This window comes from Hyalella azteca, unplaced genomic scaffold, assembly GCF_000764305.2.
Source record: "Hyalella azteca isolate HAZT.00-mixed unplaced genomic scaffold, Hazt_2.0.2 contig2635, whole genome shotgun sequence".
Lineage (NCBI taxonomy): Eukaryota > Metazoa > Arthropoda > Malacostraca > Amphipoda > Hyalellidae > Hyalella > Hyalella azteca.
In genome coordinates, this window is record NW_025932901.1 from 126543 (window position 1) to 149926 (window position 23384).

Below are 23384 nucleotides of genomic sequence, written 5' to 3' on the forward strand. Positions count from 1 at the left end.
GCGGCTACATACGCGTGCTATAGGTGCTAGTAGGATTGTATACATATAGGAGGTCTAATGTCACTTGGTAGGCGTTTATAAATCGGCCTTATTTGGAAAATGTAACAATCGATATGATAACAACGGGACTTAAATCCTCAAATTGATCTCCAGGAATTTATCAAAACTCTCACTTCAGGCAAGATTTCAGCCGATGTAACGGCTTCGTAGCTCACCACAGTATCTGTAATGCTGTGACTCCCTGAACTGAATTAATTTTCGAAGAACGAATAGTTTCAATTATGAAATTTCTATCTTTTATAAATTTTGTGAAAAGTTAAGATTGTCAGATATGTTCATTCCGCAAAATATTGTAAAGGTATAGTCAGACACCAAATTAAGAGCGCCCTAAAGGCTCAGAGTAAATAAGTGGCGATAAGCCGCAGGAATGCGATGGATCGCTAGTCAATCAAAGTGAGAATATCAACTTCAGCGTTTTGTTTTCTTAGACCAATCCGCAGAGAGAAATTGTTGCTCCTGGAATTTTTTCGAATCAACTTCGGCGACGAGTCTGTTAGAGAAAAAGAAAGTCTGTCCAAGAGACGGGACGTGTTTTAAGAAGCACAACTTCTGATCTGAGGACGCGGAAATAAGTAGCAGCGAGAACGCGGACGCCTCAATGAACTGAGTCTTATCGGTCCACCTGCATCGAGGACGTTTGCCTTTCACGGCTGCAATATTGAGGCTTTTTCAGCATAAGAATTTTTATTTCGGAACAATAAATTTTACCCATGTTCCAATCTAGTTTTGAGGGAAATCATAAATTTGTCATCCTAATTTACGTAACGACTATACTATCTAATTTTGGAATAGTTTATACCTCTGATTTGAAATGACAACGAGCAAGCGCAGAGCTGCTGATAGTTATATTAGTTATGGTATTTATGTTAGTAAGGTTTATTGTGTTATAATCTTATGATTTCCATATGCATTTAATACTGTGTTTATCCTTTGAATGTATAATTTTCTCCATTTAAACCACAAAAAAACTTGTTCTGTTAATAAATTCTGTTCCATGTTATTGGACGATTCTCGTCGCAAGAAATGCTTGTAAATTTCTTCACAACCTTTGAACACGAGATCGCTTTCAGCGAGTATCCGCGTTTCTTCAGGGCGACGACCGAGCCTATCGAACTTTTGCCGTTCACGAGAAATCTTGAGGAGCGAACGGAAAAGTCCCCGTCGAAATCAGAACTCTTCCGGTTTGTTTCTTTGCGTGATCACGAAAAGAATCACATTTGCATATGATCACATAGGCGGGCCTCCTCAAACTATAGAAAACCGATATTTTCATCGGGGGCTTCTCGTTAGGAAAATCTAGTGTGTGCTCTGCACTCGAATATAGAGCGAAATATTTTCTCCCTTGGAGACGCTTAATTGCATAGCTGCTGTTGACGGCTTGGCTGCACGACTCTCTTCAGCAAGGGGAGCTTCTATATTGATAAACTTAGGCCTTTTATTTCTATTGACTTTGCACTGAAATTTTCATGATCTAAAGTCACGAGAAAAATGTAGGTATTCTATCAATCAAAGGACAGTGTGATTGTTTATTATTCAACAAATAACAGTTTGATTGAAAAACAAATAAACTCTTAGTTTAAAGGTGCTTGAAACTGAATTGTTCTCTTTACTACATTAAAATAAACGTTCTTTGACATACTACAATTTTTTAACTTTGGTGTTGACTTGTGAACAACAATTGAAACTTACAACAGCCACATCAAAATTATCATTATGCTTGACGAGGAGTTTCAAAATTACCAAGTACGACGAAAACTTCGATACATCCGATAATTGGAGCTTCATTATTTCACAGTATCTATATTGCTCAGCAGAATTGCAATATGGCTTGAATTACCCTACATATCCTCATATCCCTACTCCTCCATACAAATTCTTAATATCCGTCTCCCGAAATATCTGTACGGAAAAACGCAGTTTTATTCTAATTACCTAATGTGTGTTTTCAATCGATTTTCATTACATATTTCCATTAATAATGAATACACAACCAGAAATGAAACCGATACTGGACAACGTCCGATGTCTATATAGATTCTACAATCTATCTTCTAATTGTAAGCCGAAAGCTATGATGGAATAATGGAAATGAATTCCCCTACTACAAAAGTATTCAATGGATACGAAAGATATCTATGTAGCAATAACAATTAAATTACATACATATGTGTCAATCAAAATTAAATTACATAATTATGTTTCTTTAAAATGAATCAAAAATAAAAACATTAGAAGCAGCAAGTAATGTCCTCACCTTCTGAAGTCCCTCGCCATGCAGGCGTAGATGACAGGATTCATGGCAGAGTTGCTCCATCCCAGCCACGTCAGGATCGCTGCCACAAGAGGTGACTGGCTGCAACCTTCTTGACAAATTCCCATCAAGACATTATTGACAAAAAATGGCAGCCAGCAAATTATGAACACTCCCATCACAGTTCCCAATGTTTTGGCTGCTTTCTTCTCTTTAGCAAACTTACAAAATTTTTTGGATAGTGAAAAATTCTTGAGGTTCCTCGAAACGACTCGTGAACTGGAGTCAGGCGCCACAGCCTCTTGCAATAGAGCGCAAGGATCGCCGTCATCGGACGACCCGAAGGACTGCTCGGCGAGTCTCGAGCTCCCGTTCTCACGGACGCAAGAGCATTGACGTCCTTTTTGAGACTGCGTACGGCCGAGACCTGTGTTGCCGTTAGCGCTGCTACTGCTGCCACCCCCACCTCGATGGATGCGGAGCGTCAACTCGACTTCACCTTCTCCGTTGCTTGATACGAGCTTCTGGCCTTGCTTGAGACTCCTGGTCTGCAGTGTTGCAGCTCGGAAAATACGGAAGTATGTGAAGACCATTATTAACAATGGACCATAAAAGCTTATTGTGGACGAGAAGAACAGGTAGGCCGTGTCTTCCGTGAATAGACATTCGCCGGAAGGATGTGGTTCGGACACTGATCTCCACCAGGCAATGGCCGGGAAAGAGATGAGAGCTGAGCACACCCACACGAGGGCTATGAGACGACATGCTCTCTTGGGACTCATCTTAGTGGGATAGCTTAATGGGTCTGTGATAGCCCAGTAACGGTCCAGTGAAATTACGCATAAGTTTAATATTGATGCCGAAGATGCAAGAACGTCGAAACTGTGCCACACATCACAAAAATCAGGCCCAAAGAACCAATAGCTGAACGAATCGTATACTGCGCTAAATGGCATAACTAACAAGCCAACCAGGCAGTCTGCCACTGCCAGGGACATTATAAAATAATTTGTAACTGTGTGCAGGTATCTCTCTCTTGACACAGCAACAATGACCAGGCCATTGCCAAATATTGTGGAAAGCGCGAAAAATAAGAGAAGGAGGCATAACGATACGCGCTCGGGAGAGACTTCGATGTGAAAACTCTCTCCATCATTTGTACGGCACTCGAAACTGTAGTTGACTCCGAAATATGTGCAGTTCTCATCAGTTTTCAACATTGAAAAATTGGTCAGCAATCTTACTTCAGTTGAATTATCTTCCATTTCGATCTGGTAGTAAAAACTAAACAGATGATCTGCTCAGCTATCCAAGCGCCGCATGAAATAGAGTTTAAATTAAATTTCTACTGCTCTGGACGAGAGATCACTCGTCGGTCGGACTCGAGTTTGAAGTTTGTCTTGCATTGGAGGCTTTTTCTCTGAATTTCTGTCCATGCATTGTCAGCATTCGTCTTGGTTTTGGCTGAATGTCGTCATGCATTTTAGTCCGTCGTTTAACACATGAACTGCAACAAATTAATTCATGACTTCTGATTTAAATGATCCGAAAGAAAAATGTCGAATCACTGTTGAATGATGAAATTTTTGAGCTTCTTCGATCCAAGTAGTGAGTTCAGCCTTAAAATTAAATTTCAAATTCTAGGTTTCCATTAGAAAAAATTTTCTAAATGATGTCAACTCGTGATTAATTTTCAATTGTTCTTTTCTCATGTTCAGATGACTGTTCTTTCAGTACGGTCATTATTAAAATTACAATGTTTAATCAATCTCTGGCTTGTTCTGAATTGCTTCACTAATTGTTCTGTCGAAAAAATCATCATGTGAATAAATATTGTTATTCATCACAGCAAATAATATGTAAAAAATTTACTATATAAAATATTATCACCGACCTTTGCATTTTCGTAGAGTTCGGTATTAAAATGATTGAAATAGACTTCTGTTATATTTCACCTTCATGCACCGCATTCCTACTATTTTGAAACATGGGTATGAACTATTTCAAAGGAAGCTGCTCTATATACAGAGTCTTCTTTATAAACTCTGGAAGTAAAGTGCTAATATATAAAACACTTTCACTATATATATATACACTCTCACACAACATAAAACCCTTTCAAAAGTTGTTTAGAAAACTTCTAAGCTATGAGGAGGCAGTGAAAACAGTTAATCACACCCAATGGCTGACAAATAACGATAGCACTGAGAGTCGAATATATTGTAGTCAATATGGTGACGATGAAAGCAAAAACTGGTGCATTAAATTTCAATATCTTTGCTTGTACGTCGACTGACTTGCGACTCTAATTATTGAGATCACATAGGTTCATTCAAGGAATAGAATTTATCGTAAACTTCGCAGCAAAATCTCTACATGAGATTTTCGTACAATTTAAATACCAGCGGTGAGAGCATCACGTATCATAATTCGATTACTGCATCAGAACTTATTTAAGATAGCCTCGGTTCTCCCATTAATAGAACAAATTTCTGAATCAGGGCAAGCGCTACAGTTTTAAGGAATGCGCTAATTCCAAAGAAGCGTTTAAGCTTAGGCTAAAATTTATCTAGAGCAGAAGGATACCTGATTATATTTTTTCATTTCTAAGCGGGTTTCATTTGGTTATTCTAATCATTGCAATAATTTCGTATAATTGTAAAACTATAACACGGGTAAAGCCTTCGATGCCCTGAAAAACATTATGATTAATTGTGTGCAATAAATAAAAGGCATGCTACACATGACGAGTATCTTCTAAAATATATGGCTGACCGATTAAGATGTAAAAATTGTATCTAGAATATTATGATGATTTAGATAATTGACTCTGAAGAATGAGGATGAACACTGATACATACTGTAGTCATGGTTATTATCCGTCATGGAAAACGGTTGGAACATCCGTCCATGAGACAACTATAGCATTGATAGAAAATATATAACTCAGTACTCACTGCAGTGAGTGACAGAGAGCGCATTTTCTCGTCGACGAAAACATGAAGTCACGGACGGACAGACAGACGGACAGACGGACATGGCGAGCACAATAGTGCATTTTTTTCATAAATGAGAAAATGCGCTAAAAATCGCCCTCTTATATCCTCACGGTTATGATTAACACATTCACTGAATAAAATATGCTGTATAAGCAAAATTGCTTCCAATAATAATACTCGTTTTGAAACTGGAAAATATACATGCTTGATTTTTTCTCAGGTCAGGCTCTCATCGATATCAAACTATATTTTGCGTAAGGAGCTTTTATAGAAACGAATTTAATTTACTTGATCATTCTTAACCTTGTACATTGAGCCAGAGCGCATCACGTCTGCGGCACCATCATGGATACGGTGATAGAAACCATTATCATGCAGGAGAAAACCTAAATAGTGACCTCGATTGTGGCGACAGCCTTATAAACTAAGAGAATCAGAGCTGAACGTCTATGGATGTTTTGCCTCCACTTTATCATCATGGAGATGAGGTCTCAAGGTCCGAAGTCAGAATTATTGTCGACTGACACTGCCACGTGCTCAGTAAAGCTCGGTGTTGAAAACTGGAATTTTGCGCGCTGACCTGAAGTCCTGTCGCGATAACTGAGTTAGGCCTGTGCCGGCCGTAAAGCTGTTAGTGATTCATGAATATACAGTGTCGTCCATTATCTTGAACTTCCAAAATTGAATAGATTCCCTAAATAGAACCTCAATGATGCATAACAGCATGGATTAATTTAACACGTTTTTATGCAATTTTTAACATTAAAATGTATAAAGTGTAAAGTAAAAATTCAAAAATAAATTGAACCTTATAATATGTAGTTATATTTCAAGTTAAAGTGAATATCTGCCCAGGTGTTTGAAAGCAATCAATTAATCATAGAATAACATTTTTGAACCAAAGGTTTCTCATCATTTGGGAGCATGAGTTCAGCTTGGGAAGAAGGTACCACATCTCAAAATGTCAAAAATAATTCTCTCACATTTCAAAATCATGTATAAACAATCTTTGGCTTCTCTCACATCTTAGATGAAGCGCTCTTTTCTGCTTAAATTCTGAGCGTAAATTAAGGATCTACATGCAGGCCTCAATCCTGTTCAGCTTCCAGTTCAGTATACGAGCGAGCAATTATTGAAGCTGAAATCTACGTGAATGCGGTCGAGGGAAGGTTGCTATGCCTTCACAGCTGAGATAAGCGACGACGTCAAGCAGCAGCCGATGCAGAGCTGCAGCAGCTGTACAGGCACCAGCCACCACGACGGTATGGTAGCAACTATATGACGTTCAAGCGCATCATTAAAAGCAGCCGACATGCAACAGCAAGACAAATATATATAAGCTATTAACTGTATCTACCGGAATATATCCAACATAAATATGTTGAACAAAGCAAACAAAAATATCGTTTATAAATATCGCGGAATCTCGTCACTAGAATATCAGTAACGGAATGAGTGGAATTAGACTATAAACATCAGAGGACCTACCAAACAAATGTAATCAATCGAATGAGTAATCATTCAAACGATTTTATTATTGATGTCATTTCTACAGTAGAGTCATCATTTATACATATGACAATTAAAGAAGAGTCAATTTACGAGGATCCCGAACGACATTGGCCATATAAGCAGAGTCTATGAAAATGAAATGAACGAAACAACAATAATAAGCCAACAACATCAACAGCAACGTAAGCAGCAGCAAAGATTACATCAACTATGTGCCAAAACCATCGCAAAAGAGACCAAAGACATCAATATGAACATTAGCATACGGGGTGGATGCATAAGGACATTAAAAGGCACCAAGGACATTAAAAGGTACCGTCCCAGCCTCCCGGCATCATCAAGAAAAGCATCATCAGTACGCTGGACAAACACCCTGTCACTCACACCGCTTATCGCGCGGCTTGCGCTCGTATCAGGGCTTCCGCTGAGTCCCAGGCTAACCGTTAGCTTTAGTCCGTCCCGAGGGATAAAGGCATCCTATGATCAAAGACATTGTCAGTATATGCATTATTAATTTTATAGCAGGGCAGTGTGATGTCTTCTAGTCTATTGACAACTCTGTGATTGAATATAAATTATTTGCGATTCATCGAAGAACTTTAAGGGATAATTGGCTTTATTGTGGGCGCTCAGAACGGACTGGAGTATACCAAGCGAGAAAAGTTAAAATAATAATTGGAACATGTTATTAGGAACATTTATAAGCAGGAGAGTACGAAGAAACCTTCTTCGTATGAGGTAAAGAAACCAAAAAGCTAAGAGACCAAATAAAACAAAAAAATAAATTCACTTGATTGCATGAATCGAAATTTATCAGGAATTTGACAGCAGAGAAGATGGCATGAATTCAGCATATCTCTATAAAAAGAAAACGTTAAGGAGGCTAGCTCCATTTTCAATGTTCGTTTCATCAAGTTTTACAGCACTGTCAAACTAACGACCGCGCTGAACTTGGAACTTGCCTCAAAAAGGATAAGTTGAATTTTTGTGACATCTACTAAAAAAATTCAATCAATGATTGACGATAATGAGAACAAGCTGTTATTGATTTTTTATATCGAGGAAGAGAAGAACGAATGGTTTATGATATTAACGAATCAAAACTTGCGATCATTTCCAATTAATGAATGGCCATGCAAGTTTTCTCTTGTGCTTGTCAAAGGAGTAAACGAAGGAAACATTCCTGATGTGTGGAAATAATCGAACAAAATGAGCATATTTTATCAAGGTCAGCGCGGGATGGTGAAATGTTCTTGCCAGCTGCAGGCAGCAGTGCCAGCTGCAGGCAGCAGTGCCAGCTGCAGGTGTCAGTAAGATGAGTCACAGTCAGCATGAATAGCGCTGATTTGCTGATTAAGCGCACCTTAGGCGGCAGCTGTAGACCTCAACTTGTCCGGGCAGCTGTAGCTCATTATTGAGAGTAGCAGTTACAATACAACTGTAGCGCCCAGCAGTTACAACTGTAGCACCCAGCAGTTACAACTGTAGCACCCAGCAGTTACAACTGTAGCACCCAGCAGTTACAACTGTAGCGCCCAGCAGTTACAACACTGTAGCGTCCAGCACTTACAACTGTAGCGCCCAGCAGTTACAACTGTGGCGCCCAGCAGTTACAACTGAAGCGCCATGAAGTAGCAACTGTAGCGCTCAGCAGCTACAACTTTAGCACCAAGTAGTTACAACTGTAGCACCAAGCAGTTACAACTGTAGCGCCAAGCAGCTACAACTGTAGCGCTCACCAGTTACAACTGTAGCACCAAGCAGTTACAACTGTAGCGCTCACCGGTTACAACTGTAGCGCTCTGCAGCTACAACTGTAGCACTCAGCAGTTACAACTGTAGCGCCCGGCAGTTACAACTGTAGTGCCCAAGTAACAACTGTAGCGTCAACTCTGTAAAAATTTACATTCACTGAACTGGATGGTCATGATATACAGAGCATTTCTCCTAGAATACAATTTCCTCAGTATCAAACAAATTATTTTTAAAGTTCACTTTCTATCTCGTAACATATAAAATAATTTAAATCAAGCCAAGGAAATCCTTGCTAAGTTCATCCTAACATATGACACGCGTAAGTGGTTTATTGACAAATGAACACTGAAGGTAAGCAGCAGTTTCCAGGAGGTATCTCTGACATTGAGTCCTGCACAGCTGTGTACATCTGTACCCAGCAACTCAATAGTAACTCTTTAGGATTATTGCCCGCAACCACGCGGGTGTTGGTCGGCCTCCCATAAACCGCCTGTGACGATGAAACAGTGGCCCATCGCATGCAACGCTTAACACTTGCTTGGTGAAATTATAAGCTCTCCTTGAGTCAAAGTAAACAAAAAAATTATCGATCAATTATGGACGTTTAGTTGGACGTATAAGTGGAAACAAAAATTTTTCATGATTTTTCAAAACAGGATTAATAAATAATGAAAATTATTCTCATTATAATTACTGATGAAGCAGTAAGACCTAACGAGCTAGAATACAGAAAATGAAGTAAAATGTGAAGTGAAATGCTGTTAAACTTATGAAATTGAATCCTTTCAATGGGCCTTATTGCTCACCAATTAATTGATGTTGAATTGCTCGGTGTAGGGTCAACAAGAGTAATTATTTAGGATTTAAGTTTGAATTTTACACTTTAGTGTACGTAAGAAGGCAGTATCTGAGGGAGCATCATATGTTATTAAGAATTAATTCACGTAGGACTCTAACGATCATCTTAATCGCGATTTTGTATTGCGATTTTCAAGGCTGGTTAAGGTTAAACAATAAGTTGTTTGGAAATTCCTAGTTTCTATGCGTATTCTTTTTAAACTGCTTTATTGAAATTTGTTTGCAAACTAAATTATTAAATTCCTTCAATTTTTAACTCAACCTTGATTTTTTTACTCCTTTCTATATTATTTTAACCGTCAATGAAACCGTGCAAGAACAAAAATGAATTACCAAATCTGGCTTGTGTTGTCCAACAATTTCTCGCACTAAGAAAGTGCAAAAATTATTTAGATTGATCAAACATTTGCTTGATCTAAATAATAAATTCATATCCAGGGGTATTATCGCAAAATGTTCGGTTTACTTTACATTTTTAAAATTATCGAGGCTCATTGAGAATTAAAATTATAGCAATGATGACTTTAGATACATAAAGTAGTGCTCCACGATGTGCAGAAAATACGGACTAATGATCTCAACTGTGTCTGAATCTTGATCGTTATCTGTATGAATTTGTAATTTTGAATTTGAAACTCGTCTGTATTAATTTGAGACAGCATTTGTCTTGCACACATGCAGAAGATAAAATCTATCGGAATTAAAGAAAAACATTATTTTAACTCAGAGTATCAGTGTCTTTGAATTTTAAATGTTTGTGAACATGGATATTAGAGAACAGTCTACATGAATATCAGGTGGCAATCTAGAATAATTCAAGATGAAAAATTAACATAAATCTAGGGAAGCGATCCATACGAACTCCAAAGTCTTAGAGTGCAAGCCTAGTGCAGAAAGTTGAAACATTATGGGGCTTTCAAGACGTTGTTCGCGACGTTTCCGAGGCCTCCGCAATAATGTATAGTTATAATATATTCCAGAAGAATAATTAACCAGAATATGAAACACAGAGGAACGAAGTTATACACTAAAAAATGTCGGTGTAACATTTATCAATGCGACAATATTTCATTTTTTTTTCAAAAATTCAAGCATGCGACAATATTACTTCTGGTTTGGTGTCACCAACATGCCCAACAGACTCATCGACGAATCGACTATGAACGCGTTCAAGAACAGATTTGATAAAGCTATGTAGAGGGAAATATTTAGAATAACACTGCTTCCCGCCCCAGAGATCTGGTGCATATAGGTTCAGTAGCTACTTGCATGCTGCAACGTCAGTTCTGGAAAAATGGTCAAAAAACAGGTTTAAAATCTAAGGGGGACAAGTCAAGAATCGGGATCAGGAAACTTCAACGCCCAAACTGCTACACTGTACTACAACATATATCGGGTTGGAACTTGGCTCATCATTCGGTTGCTCATGCACGTAGCACAAAGTAAGTTTCTTTTTTTTTCGACAAAAGAAGTTTCGGGTTTCTGACCCTTGTCTCCTTGTTTCAGCTCAAACCACCTCTACATATATCTCTCTGCCACACCTGTTTCTACTTATGCCACCTGTTTGTCTGCTCAGCTTTTGGCCTATATCTTCGTCCATTTGCCTATCTGATTTTGTGTACGATTGGATGTCAGTTTGCAAGTCTGTTCGTTGTTTCATCTTATTTTGTTCATTTAACTGGTCACTTGAGCCCCAATCGCTCTTGCATCTCGTGAAATATATCTTTTAATCCATTCAATTGCATCAATAGCTAAAAATATCATTGTTGTTTTTATCAATATAATAAAGATACAATTAATTATCTTATAATTTGTAATTTAGGCAATAGTGGGGGAAAAACACGTATTTCATCCAGTTAGGATGAATGCAAAGCGCAATGATCTATTTATTTCAGCAAGAGATGGCATGACTGACGCCATTTTTCTAAAAGATATGACATAGACGATGATTTTACTTATTTTGGTTAAAGAAAGCCATTATTTTATAATAATTCACACAAGCATTATGGAAAGTCGCTCTTTGATGACAATCTACGTTTAATAAAAAAGAACAGCATTTTTTTCTAACGTTAAACTACAAAGAAGAACAATACCCTTCGTAGAGTAAATATATTTTCTACGCTTTATAGTAACTTTGAACTTCATTATCCGAGAAAAAAACGAGTAAAGCAACAATTATCCAAGAGTGAGGTAGGCAACAACAGAACGTCCTATCACCGTCGATCGTCATCTAGCGCGAGGATCACTTTCCATCTCATCTATGATATCCATACATGACGGTATTACAATTGTAAGTAACTAAAACCGCAATTTTCTTTGGCGCTATCCTGGCTGAGGAACCTGATATTGTAAAGGACACGTATCAACTTTCGCAATCCCTCTCTGAGGATCCCCCTCTGAATATCGGGGAGCAGGGAGAAGTACAAGAGCAGGGAGAATATAATTTACAAACATATAAGTCAGGCACATGACCACGAGTATTGAGATTCGAGAGTTTGTGGTATTTTGCATATGCGCAATAGAATAAGCCAGTTCATATTATTTCTTTAAAATAACGTAATGTCAAATCTGACATATTGGTACGATCAACTGCAATCGGAATGAGCTCGTGTAAATCCCAAAGGAAATTGAACTCCAGATTTGACGGATCACGCAGGGACTTGAAGAAATACTCCCGATTCCAAGGAGCTTGAGTAGCCAATTATTGGTTATTTTTGACCGATTCATGATGACACCTAAATACATACATGTCATCGGCAGCCCTCAAGTTGAAGAAAGCTTATGCGAGTTTGGATTTCAAAGTATATGCAACATTTATTTAAGTTTTGGAATAGAATTTAATGATTTTTTTCGGGGAAATATGGAATTTGAGCCCTTCAGAAGAAGTTATTTCTCAGACACTGCTGTACATGTGAAGAAAAGGTTTCGGGTTTTCGCTCAAAGAGATCATTAGAGATGCAAGCGGGTGCCGTCTTGTCTGCAACTCTAGTTGCAATGTTTACAATTTGTCGGACACCCTCACTGCCCTCATTACCGCACTCTGCCTGCCCTTGATTAATGTGCATCATTTTCCCGGCCATCAATCAAAGAAGCGGCTGACAAGAAGAGCCGCTCGTATGAGCCTAATGAGGCGAGCAGTGTCGGCTGCTGCTCACACCTGCAGGACCCCTCACCACTTGATGTGTCTGCTGCTCACACCTGCAGGACCCTTCACCACTTGATGTGTCTGCTGCTCACACCTGAAGGACCCCTCGCCACTTGATGTGTCTGATGCTCACACCTGCAGGACCCTTCACCACTTGATGTGTCTGAAGCTCCGGCAAGTTTGGTGTTTACCCAAATCAAGAAATTAATGTCGAAGCGATGCAGTGAGGTTGCTCCCGAGCGCAATAGTAGGAACGTTTTTTATTGTTATTTTCCATACTTCGGCCCCGCGTCCGAAGCTATGTCAAGAGAATTAAAAGTCTTGTTCACTATAGATACTTCCCAAATGTCAGTCTTCATATTGTGTTTGCAAACAATTTCACAATCGGTTCTTTCTTTAGATGTAAAGACATGCTCTCTGGTCATAAGCGATCGTAGCTGGTTCATCAATATATCTGTGCACGATGTGCATCTTCGTACGTCGGGACGACGTCATGCAATCTTTATTCCAGGGTCGCTGAGCATAAGGGCTGGAGTTGTAGAACCGGACAGTTGCTATCGCGCCCTCATTCGGCTGTGCGCACTCACGCCGAGCAGTGTGATGTGCCTGTTTCTGACAGTTACTTTAGGGTGTTAGCTTCTACCTCCAGTACTTCAGATCTGCGTATTCTAGAATCCATGTACATTTTAAAACTTAGGCCCAGTTTGAATTCAGCTGTTAGCTCCTATCTCTTTTAAATTGTGAATAGATAGATTTTTGTGCTCCGTCTATTATTTGTAAATTTAGGTTTTTAATTTCGTTCTGTGCTCTCATTGTATTAATTTGTGACTTCTAATTTGTAATTTTAGATTCTACGAACTGACGATGGAGCTGGACTCCAAAAAATTTACAATGAAGATTTGAATTTTGTGAACTATTTTTTGCTTTTGTAATTGTAACTTTCAAATTGTAACTTTCAAATTGTGGAAATTGGTGAAGCCAGTGCCAATTAACGGTTGCAAATTGGACGCAAGGGCTGCTAGGTACAATGTCGTGGAGCAAATGTATTTTCACATTTCCTGTCTGTATTTTTATTGGACACACACGCCCTCATTTTAAATAATCGTTACTTTTTATAAAGTAGAAAACATTTATGGTTATGAATACCTAAAATCGTGCAAAATTTTTGGTATTACCTAAACAGCCGCCGATAAATTTTTGGCGCAGATCTAGGCTCTTGGTATCCACCTACACATATTTCCCACCCTCACTTCGACGAGTTACTCTGACATGAATGCAGTAAGGAAATATCGTCGCTTTTTATGCAAGGCGAATGCAAGCATCCCTTTCATCTGAGGCACAAAATGTGCATCATAGCATAGGAACCAATAGTTATCGCATAAATGTTTTGCAGGATCGTAAAGCTACGCATCTCATGTCCAGAGCTCTAGCAATTTCTTGCCATTAGTTGAAGTCATTGCGTCATTCAAAATATTGGCAGCTCGCCTTACGCTTGAGCGAACTGCAATTTATCGAAGAGCATCGATCTTGCGGATTTCAGATGATCGATGTTTGAGACCAAAATCATCCAAAAATCAATCAACTTTACCATGTATCTCAACATCATCAAAAAATCAGTAAACTTTATCATGAAACTTTTTTGAAGCGGAGTAGAGATGAATAATTTTCACCCGGTATAGAGCGGGTGAAAATAATGTCAATTTACGACTGAGAAAATCTTCCAGAGGGATTTTTTTCGGTAAATTACAAGAACGGCTGAAAATAGAACGCTTAGTTGTCAACGTAGTCCATGAACAATTTATCTTAACTTTGAATGAAAGCTTGTTCTTCACGTTGCATTTTGTACGAATTTATGACACCTGATTTTTAATGACTTAATCATGTCTTTCAAGGCACACTTTCCTCTTTTTATTTGGGTAAACAAAGTTCAGGTCTTCATTATGATGCAATTGACTGCAGAAGTCACAGCATGACTTGTTATTTATAACACAGCAGAACTATATAGTGATATAAAGCACCATTGTGATCTATCCGTACGAGATTGATTATGGTGCTGTGTTCCTTGCAAGAGGGTCACTGTTGTGCTCAATTTGTTCACGATGCCCGCTAAGGGAAGCAATATTAAGCGTAAAATTAATCAATTTTCAACTGTGTTTTTATGGCATCATTGAGATGACATCGCTTTGAAATGCTCCGTTCTTTTTCATTCTGATTTGAGAGATGGTGCCTGATTTAGTAGGTCATGTTCATTTGTGTGTTAGTTAAACCCGTAATGCTCAGAGATGTTTTATGTCATCGTGAACATTCTCAATTACATTGTTTCTTTGTTTACTTTATGCAGTCCGAACTATAATGTTTAGCTATTCAATTTGAATCACTGGTTTGAAATTTTCGTTTGTTTGTGAGCAGAAGGCTTCGGAACAACCAAAATTTGTAGAAGTTAGAGTTGACCGGGAGAAAACGCATCGCATTAGATTTGAATATTTTGCTACTTAAAATTAGGTTGTTCCAACTACGATATTTGTTGGTTTATTTTTATTTATTCAATCTTACTTTGATAGCATGAGTACTTATATCACACAATAACACGCAAATGCCTGAGGCCACTGACTGCTTTATGTTCATATTTACATATAGTAAACTATTATACGATGATACACTATGATGGTCTGTTCATAAGACGCTTTAGCACCTATATTAGTTCCTAAGCCTTATAGCGCATGCTCTTCCATGCGAGTAATATGCAAAAATTTTGGTCTTTGTACGTACTCATCGATTTTTAGCATAAAATTTCATCAGTAATATAAAACATTACTATTTCACAAGCAGGGGCCTTTAATGATCCTCCTTAAATATTTATTGGGCCTTGAGCTGCAAGTTAAACCGGGAAGACTTGTAATGGCTTCATGTAACCTGTGTTGTAAAGAGAGCCAAGATTTCTTAAAATTTTGTCATTCTCTCGATTAAACAAAATAACGCAATTGAGAACGCGTGCAAAGCGCATCAGGACTGCCGTGTGCTACGCCTATTCTTTGTGTGCACAGATCTTCATCTGCTACTAAGTATAAAGTCGTAATACCAAGACTAGGTTTCCCAATTGCTTCTCCACTGCACGTGCTAAACCAAAAAATCTGCGGCACTCCCTGCAAATTCCATGCAAATAGAATAGTTACTAGTTTTATTGAATGAAGTTGACCGAGGGTGATTTTGTGGCTCGCAGATTTTTTTCCTGCGCAAGGCAACTTAAAACTACTGCACACTCATGTGCCTCCATTTCATTGTATGTTTCCGGGGCAAGAGAGATCAGGTAAGAATATAATCAAAAATCAAGTGCCTTTCAGAACAATGATGTATGAGGTGAAGTTCAATCAAATTCTATGCGAACAAGAACACGTTGGACATACTACGTCGCTGCCCTAACGACCCCCGTTTATACCTATACAACGTACAGGCAACTCATGACGAAGGCTCGTCAGCCCTCAAAACGTTCAGTTGTGAGACGTTAACAATATCCTTTCGCATGAAAATTAGGTTAACTGCTACAGTATAAAGTATTTAACTCTACCGGTAACTTTTGATCGATTAGACAATCTCTACGATCACCAGCTAAATAATGAAGTAATGCATACAGACAGAATTTTCAGCAACAAGACGATAGAAATATATGGAAATTAGACTTCCATCAATTCTTTTATGAACGATAATTCAAATGACAATTGCATTTACGTAAAGGACAACAGAACCCAGTGATGAAATAATACAAATAATGAATACTACGCAACAAAATAGCGTCGAAAATTTAGACTACGCTATGAAAATAAATAATAGAAAAATTTATATGAAACAATATAAAAATAAGAGATTAGACATAGATTTAACGAGTTACTGGAAGGCCACGCGTGAAGATAGATTGCCAAATTAATTTTTGAGATTGTAAATAATGCGAAAAGGTAAAACATGTGCCGTGCTAGAATTTAATTGAAGGCCATTCAAATAAATTTTATATTTGTACGCACTGCCTAGCAATGGATATTAATTATACTAAGTAATGGACATTTCTACTTATAAATGAAAGCTAATGAATGATGAGGCATGAATTATTCAACGAATGTTATTTTTTAAGGAAAATAAATATGGGACTGCAGATGTTGGATACCCATGAGATCCAAGAATGTCCGAGATATGAGCAGTACTATATTAATAAAAACACTTGTAATAGGCAAGCTGGCCTTCATCGGCAAGCTATTTCATGCATGAAGCGCATAGTCTTGCAGCGAAAAATAAAATTTCGTTAGATCGCCTCAAGTTCCAGGGCCTCAGGTGGGTCAAAGTTAGTGCTCTGTAATAGGACTCAAGAAACTGGTTCAACAGCTTCAATTTTCAGGGCCTAGCATGTAGCATAACTTTGGCGCTCTTAACCAAGTTGTCTCAACTTGTGAAGGTGCCAGTCTACTACTTTCGGACTTGGGGATTTGTTGGTGAAGAGGGCACTCGAGACAGCAGAAAAGTGCCATGAACTCGGATGCCGGGTCTTGGCTCGAGGAAAGTTCGGTCGCATATTGGAGAGCCATCTGCCCCCGCGCATTGGAGAGCCATCTGCCCCTGTGCATTGGAGAGCCATCTGCCCCTGTGCATTGGAGAGCCATCTGCCCGTGTGGATTGGAAAGCCATTTGCCCCTGTGCATTGGAGAGCCATCTGCTCCTGTGCATTGGAAAGCCATCTGCCCCTGTGCATTGGAGAGCCATTTGCACACTGTGCATTGGAGAGCCATCTGCATACTACATTGGAGAGCCATCTGCACACTGTGCATTGGAGAGCCATCTGCACACTGCATTGGAGAGCCATCTGCCCCTGTGCATTGGAGAGCCATCTGCCCCTGTGCATTGGAGAGCCATCTGCCCCTGTGCATTGGAGAGCCATCTGCTCCTGTGCATTGGAGAGCCATCTGCTCCTGTGCATTGGAGAGCCATCTGCCCTCTGGAAGACGATGGCCCTCGAAAATCTCGAAAGTCTGAAAGCCGCTGGCCGGGCATTTGGCCGAGAACTAAACGGCAAGGAGGATTGGAATTGTGCGGACAAAAGTAATTATGAGTCCCACTGTCACTGGCAGAAAGAAATAAACGAAAACATCCATTGAAAGTTGGATGAAATTCAATGTTACGATGAGGCAAGGAATACGTTCTCTACAGTTTGAAATCGACCTAGACCGAGGCAAAAAAAGTAAAAAATACTTGTACATTGATTTAAGGTACCAACTGAAGTCCAGAAAATGTACAAACATTGCAATAAATGAATTTTAAATCAATAAAAAATAAGGGGAAGAAAGTTTTTTATTTTAAGTCAGTAAATTATTCGCTAATCACATTGAGGAGAGATAAAACCTCTTGTACTCGCAGACATAAACTAGATTATAAGCCTAAAATCATCTGGTCATTCCACTGGAACAACAAAGCACGGATTAGCAAAAATGCCAATTTAATTACCTTCACGGCAAGCGCCTGCAATTATAAATCGCATCAGCTGACCAAACACGATCAGTCTGAGCACGTAAGTTTGTATCAGTCGTAAGACCAAAAATTTTTTTGCGTAAAAATTCCAACATCTGACGTATTGCAAATTGATTATCATTCTAAAATCTTGTTACTCATCCTCACGGGGGGGAACAGCACGGGAATATTTTAGGACAAATTTTCAATTACCTTCGTAGTTCAAGAGTCTTCAATAAATGACGGCAATTTTGCGGACGCTTTGAGCTGACGGTCAACGGAATGCCGCAGGTATGCTACATAATTCCTCGTAAATTGAATCGCCGCTGAAAATTCATGTCGCACAAAAAAATAATATTGTTTCGTGATTATTTTTTATTACCACAGTTGATCATTGGTTCAAAATTTCCCAAAATGGCCTTCAATCCATATGTACGAATCGATTTATTAAAGTATGTCATTTATCATAATTAATTTCTAAATAGTTTTATAACATTATTTCGTCACGAATGAAACGTCCTGCTATTCCCGACGTAATACCTGTACTAACGCTGGCAAGTCATTTCAGTAGTTAACCCAACTCAAATTATTAATGGACACGGTTTGCTTTAGTTTACAATTATTCTGTTTCTCCAACAAGACTTCTCCCATGTACGTGAACTTCCGACTCCATTAAATTTGTTTGCTATTTTCCTACCATGTTTAGAAACGTTCTGCATGAGATAGCAAGGAGGGTAAAAGGCAGGCTCAGTGGCCTTTTAACGCACTCTTTTCCGATGCTTTGATATTTCAGCATTGAATGAAAACTTTTAGGACTGGCGACAGGAAAAGGCCATATATACTTTATACCATTTCGGCTGCATATTCCAGTACACTATTTTAAAATTCCGCTTGTCAGTTGACTTTGTAGAAGCCGAGTACTGCAGAGCAGTTAAATTTATCTGTATACTATTGTCCTATTCATTTCAAAACAGGAGAATAATTTTCATTCTAGCTGTAAAATACGAATGTAGAACTTTTTTGAGCTTAGTTTATTTCTTAAAAAAATAGATGGTGCCAAAATTATTTTAATTGAAATATTGACTATGAATAAAGGCGAGCCAGAAATGCAAACAGCACATATTGTGCCTGGGTGAGAAGGGATCTTTAATTTTTAAATGATTATGACAGTCCAAAAACTTTTCAATTAATAAGTCAATTATTAGTAATCGAACAATGAAATGATGTATGGTAACTTTATTTTACTTAGTGATGTCAGCTGGACGCTTGTCACTCCATAATCTCTAAACAATATCGTGACAGTTTCCCTTTAAAATGCCTCTGGTAAATTCGTCAATATAACGAGAGTTCTATACTACAATGCACAGCAATTTTATACATGAAATTTAGCTTAAAACTAAGGCAAGTTGACCCATTGCTGATTCCTAATTGTACACCTCTCCATACCTATGGAGTTGTCATGCACGATATTATCGAAACTTATGACATCGGTTCGATGAGAAATTTGTTCTGTCTCTCTTTATGAGATCGAAATGATGCCTTATGACGAGTTTCCGGGGAAGGCTTCATTAGACATAACTCATTTGGGGAAGTTAGTCCAGCTCCCGTCAAGCTGAGTCAAGCTGCAGTCAAATATATACTGTCTCGGTAGAGCTGGTCCGGCACATACTGTCGTGTCGTTAATATATTACAAACCATGGGAATCGGATCTACACTGCATAAACTGCAGCCAATAATGATCTCAGACTATCCCGAGGCGCTCATTTCACCTTGGCAGTTCGATAGTAACAAAGGATGGAACGCTGACCACCAGACTAATACTATAATAACGGTTAATATACCTACAGATAAAGTGACAATAATCGCATGTGCATGCATGATCATGTAGCATCTGGCCGTCGCCTATTCATGTTGCTTGTATAGTCTTACGAGTAAATGAAAATAAGCATTTAATTTTGTTCAAGTTTTTGCCTCAAATGAAAGTTTTTGCTTCAAAATTAGACCCTCAAACCAGACCCTCAAACTCAAGCAGACGACGTCACAATGCATTGGATCTGAAATAACCAAGATATCGCAATCTCGACAGCCACTCACAGACAAGTTTAAGATCATCAAAGCTCCTGCGACAAAACTATTGCAAAACTTTTTATAAATCTTCTCCAGATATTTTCACGGCGCAGAACATTTATAAAAAATGCTTTCAGCTTCCACGCAGACCTCTAAGTTGGTTGTAAAGTAACATTTCCTCTTCGCTTCGTGCAAGGGGAAACTGTTTTAAAAACAGGGATCTAATTAAAACTTGTTGATTATGCTGACTTTTTGGTAGAAAATAAATTAAAATAGTTCCAAGGTTTCTACATTCAAATAAGAAATTTAAATCATAATTTTTTTTTTTGGTTTGAAGGCTACTAATATATGCAGATATATGTTCAAAATCTCCGATCAGTTGGTCGCCGATCTATTAACTAGAGCTTATAATAACAAAGTATTTCTAAAGTCAATCTTTTCCAGAAATAAAATGTCGGATGAAATGTTATAGATAATTTTCTAAGAGCGATCGATTGTTAGAATTCGGTTTTCATGATTCATATCTAAGGTAAGGTCTTTCCGTTTTCCAGATTAAATGAAATATTACGAAAAAATTTCGCGCCACGTTTCGCAGAAATAACCATCCCTAGCTATATTCCCATGTGATAATTCTTCTAAAACTTTTTAAGTTAAAAAGTTCACAGTAAAAAGTATAATCTGTGGACAACTCTCCACCTATGAATATGAAAATGAAACGGAAGCTCTCTTATTTAAAGAACCAATAAATTGTCAATGCTAAAAGAAAGTGAGACAGGTGAAAAGTAACATGGGAACAAGTAAAATATATAATTTATCGAAAATTTACCACCAAACATACAGATATTTTAGCATGTCTATATTGAATTCGAATTGTAAACATATTGGATTCTGTTTCCAAAAGCCAGCATCACATGGAGAGCAGATTGACTATGTACATCAGCCAGCATCACATGGAGAGCAGATTGACTATATATATCAGCCAGCATCACATGGAGAGCAGATTGACTATATATATCAGCCAGCATCACCTGATATAGTCTATCCTGCTGCAAGCTCCATCAGAGGCGCTGTCGGGGCAAATCATGTGCAGGGATGCAGATACAATTTGTCGCCATAGCCTGACGCTCTGCATCTCATTTGCCGCCCAGGCAAATTATGAACAATCAGCCGTTGCGTACACATCGGACGATCAACTGTTTCTCGCTCACTGGAAGCAGAAGGTGGATCTTCGGCGGCCAACCGTCGCCCGTCGAAAAATTAATACCGGTATATTGCGCCGAGTCGACGTCGTTGAACTTCAAGGGAGACCTCGACAAATCATAACCGGCACATCGGCAGCCAGTGAATGTCCTCTGATAAGCCTACATAATGGTTATTAAGGGAGTGAATGGAGGGACTTGTCTTCACTTGAAGGATTGTCAAAGGAGGCTGATGCTTCATCAGGTCGAACAAGCGTTCCAGACGACGCTAATTGCTTCCTGTCATAATGATACGTGTACAGAGAATAAACTTCCCATGCTTGCAGTTTATTCTCTGTACAGTTTCATTGTTACAAATTACAGTTTTTTTGGATATTTATATTAATTATATTTTCAGAGAGTTATTTTTGTTACTAAACTTCACTTCTATCTTTTACTTCACTTTTAAAATTTATTTTATGATGTTTTAGTTTATGATTTATCGAGATATGCATGAATGCTGAATAATATCTTGATTTCATAGCGGCATGTTCGGATTCCAAAATGAAAATTGTATAAAATAAAAAGATCTATTCGGAATTTAAAATTCTTGACTGTGAAAATCAGCTTGATGATCATTCCAAAATTGATGAAAAAACTGGAATTACAAGCTAGCATCGAGTCTAACTTCGTTTATCATATATGGCATATTTTTCATAGATTCCCATGGGGCATCCGCTGGCCACAGCCTATGAAATAAGCATGCCATTATATTTCACTACATTGTCGTTGTATTTTCTGCCATTTGTTTCGGTGCTTTTCAGTTATAATTGCCACGTGTTTAATGCCTTCGAGTAGGAGAGTGACTTGTAGGAATAAATTGAGTTTTTGTCGAGCATTGACTTCTTCTTAAAATATGACAAGTTATTCCTTGCATTAATTAATACTGCCATCAATTCTTAATCCGGATCAGGTTATCGATGGATCTTTTTTTCGAAGGTTATGGATGGAGAATTCATATGTTTTAATCCTATATCCGATTTTATGCTAGCAATAGCTGTGCAGCCCTGCATGCAATTTTCATCTATAATTTTAAAGAATTTCCCCCCATCCTATGAGGATCGAACACTCCTGAGAATTCAGCCGGTCGGAAGTTAAAGTTTTGTCTGTCTGCAACTTTTCAACATTTGTGTACGGATGTACAAATTTAAGCCGCAAATCGATCGCAGTTATCACTAAACTTATTTCCTGGCATTGGCGGTCACCTGTTGATGTTAACTTTTACATTTTCCTGTGCCAGTTTTGGACCTGTCATTTGAATTCTATATACGTTGACTCAAAACTGGCTGCTGATGGCGGAAAATCTGGAAATTCTCGCTTCATGAGTGTAAGCCGCGCTGTAGAAGCCTCGTGTCCATGACACTGAACTTTCTTTCACGTGAATGGTGCAATTAAATAATAGGCTGATAGATTGCTGCATACTCTGTTGGAATGCTTTCAGTACTAGTAAAACAATGAAAAAACAATGATTAAATAAAATGACAGAACTAATTCAAAATTTGATTAGTAACTGATTACCACTGAATTGATTCATTGATTACGTCAAGGGTTTTGATTCATGATGAGTTTATCACAACGCTATTATATGATAAACATATTATTTATGTTTATTCTAAAAATATAAAATATATCATTTATTTATTTATATATTATTATATGATAAACATATATATTTATGGACGCGATTATATTTATGTGATAGCGGCGCCTGGGAAGAGCGGAAATCCGACTTGTCAGAATGAAGTTATTTAATACTGAAAAGTCAGATATTCAAATAGTTGAAGGTAAGTCTGAGTTTCAATCTATTACAGCTTTCAAACTTCCTTGCAAGTGAAATCCTTCTTCAGATCCTGAAAGGCTCACACATTCTTGGATCAGTCGTAACGTAGGATGTCGAATCTGCGTTAGGTTTCGGTCACTCCTTGCACCTGAGAAAGTTTAGCGACTTTGATCCGCGGCGGTGAATGCCTGGGCGAGATTACCAGCGCTGGGCGCCCCTAGGGAACGCCGCC

The 23384-nt window shown here is 38.3% G+C and overlaps 1 protein-coding gene across 1 annotated transcript in view; it reads right to left on the minus strand.

The window, feature by feature from the left end:
• LOC108679072 (dopamine receptor 2) overlaps nt 1–3533 on the minus strand; it is a 63856-nt gene extending 60323 nt beyond the window's left edge. The window contains exon 1 of the mRNA XM_047885641.1: nt 2315–3533. Within this exon, the coding sequence (XP_047741597.1) occupies nt 2315–3531 (1217 nt within the window). The 5' untranslated portion in view covers nt 3532–3533. The remainder of the gene's footprint in view (nt 1–2314) is intronic.
• Between the last annotated feature and the right edge of the window lie 19851 nt (nt 3534–23384).